The sequence below is a fragment of the Cupressus sempervirens genome, chromosome 10 (genome assembly GCF_028749045.1).
Source record: "Cupressus sempervirens isolate cs-2001-9-10 chromosome 10, ASM2874904v1, whole genome shotgun sequence".
Taxonomy (NCBI): Eukaryota; Viridiplantae; Streptophyta; class Pinopsida; order Cupressales; family Cupressaceae; genus Cupressus; species Cupressus sempervirens.
This window is the reverse complement of record NC_143127.1, coordinates 50,057,174-50,061,645: the sequence shown is the minus strand read 5'-3', so window position 1 is coordinate 50,061,645 and position 4,472 is coordinate 50,057,174. Positions and strand designations below refer to the sequence as shown.

Genomic DNA, 4,472 nt, shown 5'->3' with positions numbered 1-4,472 from the left:
ATTTAATTTTTAGTTTTTATAATTAATTTTAGTTTATATGGTTTGCTCCACTTTATACGTGTGATTTTTTTCATATTATTTTCTTATTAGTTTTTCATAATAGATTTTTATGGGAATTTTTTTTAGACAATAATTTATTAGCATATGCTACATTAAATAAATAAATATTATTTATTTGATTTATTAAAAAATTAAATTTTATTTTACTTGAAGTAAACACCTATCGGCTCATCGCTGCAAGCAAAAAAACTTGTTACTCTAAGTAATAACCATTAGTGTAGATGTATTATTGGAAAAAGATAAAGAGATAACTTTCAAAAGAAAAATATATAGGAAAAGATCAAAAATAATACATTTAATCATGTATGATTGTGATTTCTTACATGTGTCTAATTTACATATTAACAATTATTTTTCTATGCATTATAGATGAGTCATTATAAAGAAACAAAATTTGAAAGAATAATAGAAAAGAGGGAAAAATAAATAAAAATTCTATAAGTGTGACTAATTATATGTATTATTTCAATTTATTGACATTTATTTTTATATGTATTATGGACATGTTATTAGGAAAAGATTAAGAACACAATTTTAAAAGAAAAATCATAGATAAAGACAAAAAATAGTAATTGTGTATAAATGTGACTAATTACATGTTTTCTTTCTAATATTAATAGTGCAATCTAAATGTATTACTAGAAAAATAATCTGAAAACCCTAGTAGCTAAACTACCTTACAAACTCATTTCAAGATTACCACTATCATTACATAGATTTATAATTTTACATCAATTTACCAAAAGGTGTTCAAAGAAGCATTAGCACTTCATTAAAACATTATAGCAACAAAAAACACACTAAAGCACCCTTGATAATTACAATATGTCAATGAAGAAAACATCTACAAATATTTTATTTCCAACACTTTCAAATTACATGGATGCTTTTTAGTTCATCATTATGTATTTAACCAAAAGGAGAAGGGTTCTCATCCTACAACTAACAAGTCCTTTTGTGAAAAGTCACAACCCCTTCGAAAATTCAAACAATCTATAGTAGAAGTGTTGCCACGAAGAATCTCCAAAAAAACTAGATTGTTTTTGCATTCTAGAGTAGTCCACATACCATAGTAATTTGATAATTTTAACAACAACAAAAAAATTGGCCAGGAGACACTAATCGAACCAAAATCCAACACCAGAGCATCAAAAGTAGATGGAAGATCAACCTAGTTTCATCTAAGGGCACGAGGAAAAAAGCTTTGGATCCTTGCTTTGGGCATGCTACTAATTCAAGTTTCAGACCAGTCTTCCTCAACTTTATTGGTTCCTCCCTTGCGCACCTAAGCTCTTGCAATCATTCTTCGTCTTCTGCAGACCATCTCACACAAGCCTTCATTTGTGCAATGTTCTTATCATTTATCTATTGCATGACTAAGAGTTTTAGGGAAAGCCAAGCTGTCCTTGCCTCCTTGAATCATTTATACCTTAGCCTTTTATCAACTCCATAAAAATGCAGTGTACTTTGTGCCTTGGGTTTTTTCAATTCCATTGCTTCTCTCCCAAATTAATGTCAATGCCAAGAATTAATGCACCGAGAATTTTATCTAAACGTAATAAAGCTTCAACAAGAACCAACTTAATCATCATAAACCTAATAATTTATTTACCTTCACCCAATTACAGAGCCCATGCCTTAATCTATGAAGAAATGCATGTGTTAGTGTGATGAAAGTTTTCCACCTAGTAGAACATCTCTCCAAGAAACTAATCGAGTGCATCTACAAGCCTATGGAGAATAGATTTGAACATTTTTTTCGAACAAATTCTTTTATTGTGTCCATGGAAGGGGTTTTGTTGTTTCCGACATTGAAGAGTGAATGAAGTTTCCATTGTTCATAGACTCACTTTTTTTATCTGCAAATTCTCTACAATTTATAATGCTTTTAAGTTTGCAGGCACACACCTAGATTGCTTAAGGTGATTATCGTTGGAGTGCAATTAATACTTCTCACATCCATAGTAGTACTTTAAAAGAAATGACAACCCCTCAACTCCATTGGCAATATGCCACATTAAAGGGATGGGAAAAGTGGCTAGCCTAATGAGTAGAAGAATAATTGTTAGGTTACTTTCATTCCTCTGATTTCACATCAAAATAATTCTCAAATGGAAGTTCCAAGAAGGTTAAGAATTAATGCCCAATTCAACATTGTGTTAGCCACCCTGTTCCCAAGTCTTTTTATTAATCATCAAAGGATGTCAACTCATCATTAATTATGGAGATGACATGCCTCTATATCACCTTTGATAATGTCATTTATAACTGTCTATGAGTCACCTTCAATGTGTAATTTTGTGGCTCCTATTTTTCTTGAGGCTTTAATTGTCAAGAGAGTTGATTTAGCTTCTACAACATTATTTGTGCCATTTATACGACTCTTGCCTCCACAAGCAATAAGATCCTCTTTTGAATCTTTGATAATGAACTCTGTCCCACAAGAGCCAAGGTTCCCTTTAGAAGCTCTGTCAAAGTTACACTTCTACCAACCATCTTGAAGTCATTTTCACTAGGAGGAAGGGATGAACCCCAAAACACCCATTCACATGTTTTTTTCTATTTTCAACCTTTTAAATATAGTCCAACTCATTAAACATAGTGAAAGAGCTTTAGTAAAAGTATAAATTTATATTAAATTTTTAATAATCATTTATATGCACGAAACTTGACCCATAGTAGACACTTTGAGGACCTTTCAAATATTTAACTACCATTAAATTTTCAAATAAGCCTCCTCTCAATTTGGTGCCGTGGGTATAATGTAAAACCGGTTAAACCTCCAAGGTGGAAAATTAATTGAAAAGCGACTCGCCTCAAAGTCGTCGGAAGTAAGCCGCCATAAATTAAATAAGAAAAAATTAATCTTTAAGTTAAATTAAATAAGAAGAAAACAGCTCATTAAATCGTTAAAAACGAAAAGGCCAGCGACGCACACGTGTTTGTTCAGTAGAAAGCGGATCTGGTCGTCCACCCAGCTCACACCAGCTGGGGGCTTTTCCAACCCAACTGACGGTAGAGGTTAGGTTAAGTTCCCCATATTCCGATTAGAAAGGAAACCCCGAAACCTTAACAGCGAAGATTTCAGGAGAGTTTCCGGGAAAGCAGAAACGGTTACAACACCTACTCACGCCACCATCTTTACGCTATGCTGAATGCTCTCTCTCTCTCTCTCTCTATATATATACTCATACCCAAATGTTCTCTCCACGCCCTCAACCATCCTACTTACAAATAACTCCTCCCTCTGCCGCTTCATTTAGCTTATTTTCTTGGCGGAAGGAAAAAGAAAAGATTCAAGCTTTTTGGTTGTTTTAGAACCAGTGAAGAAGAAAAGATGGGCAAATTCGTTGCAGTTATGGCCGTCGTTTTGGTGTTGGGGATGATGGGGCATTCATTTGCACAGGCTCCAGCAAGTTCGCCTGCAAAATCACCAGCGGCAACACCCTCGACGTCGCCTGTTCCAACCCCGGCAAAGACACCATCGGCGTCTCCCCCGCCTGTGGCTTCCGCCCCTGCGCCTGCGTCTTCATCCCCCGCCACGTCACCTGCTGCCGTGGCTCCTTCTTCAGAAGCCCCCGCCCCTTCCTCCACAACTGTTTCTTCCCCTGCAGGCTCCCCTTCTGTTTCTGCCCAATCTCCATCCCCTTCCACAGATGGCTCCACTCCTTCTGCCGCCTCTGCAGCCGCCGCCGTACAACAAATTGCCATCTTTGGAGCTGCTCTGCTCGGAGGCGCCGCTTTCCTTGTGTAATTAGACGGATGCATTGTCGTCATTTTATGTTGCTATTTTTCAGATTCGCAGCTTTTTCCCCTGCGAGACTTTCATTCATTCATATTTGTTCAGAGACAGGGTTTGTAGAGAAGAGTCTCTGTAATTTTAATATTGCCTAGGTGATTGCTCATCTCTGTGACTTCTTTGCTTTCCTTGTATATTTTCTGCCCATTGTTGGGACTCAGATTCTTTAATAAAACGCTCTTGTGCTTATTTCGGAAAATGTCTGCATATTCCCCCTGTTTCAGACTGTCAATGAGAATCTAAATTCAACGTGAATTTTGTTCTAAAAGCAATTAATTTATTTTTATTTTTGGATTCAATAAAAGCAGTTATTACAGAACAAACTTCAAAATTGCGTCAATTTTAAAAATAGGCTAAGCATGTTTGTTGGCTTTGAATCGGATCAATAGAATCCACACCGTAATTTTCACCTTTACTCCTTCTGTGAATTTGACTCAATTGACGCTGCTCTCAGTTTTTAAGAAGCCCATGATATATATAAATCCTGAGTAAATTTACTGTGATAATTTAATCGTATTATCTGTATTATCTACAGTTGTATTATGACCCTTTGATTATTCCATCTTTTCGTCCATTTGATATATATTCTTCACTTAAAGTTAAATTTGACATC

The 4,472-nt window shown here is 35.3% G+C and overlaps 1 protein-coding gene across 1 annotated transcript; it reads left to right on the top strand.

Moving 5' to 3' along the window:
* Positions 1 to 3,255: 3,255 nt before the first annotated feature.
* LOC149532508 (uncharacterized) lies at positions 3,256 to 4,058 on the top strand. The gene has a single exon (XM_089804374.1). It carries the CDS (start codon positions 3,398 to 3,400, stop codon positions 3,812 to 3,814), a length of 417 nt encoding a protein of 138 aa, XP_089660500.1. The 5' UTR covers positions 3,256 to 3,397; the 3' UTR covers positions 3,815 to 4,058.
* Positions 4,059 to 4,472: the final 414 nt, after the last annotated feature.

Bases quoted from the DNA above. Each gene is read 5' to 3' on its own strand.
- LOC149532508 (XM_089804374.1), top strand. From the start codon at position 3,398: ATGGGCAAATTCGTTGCAGTTATGGCCGTCGTTTTGGTGTTGGGGATG.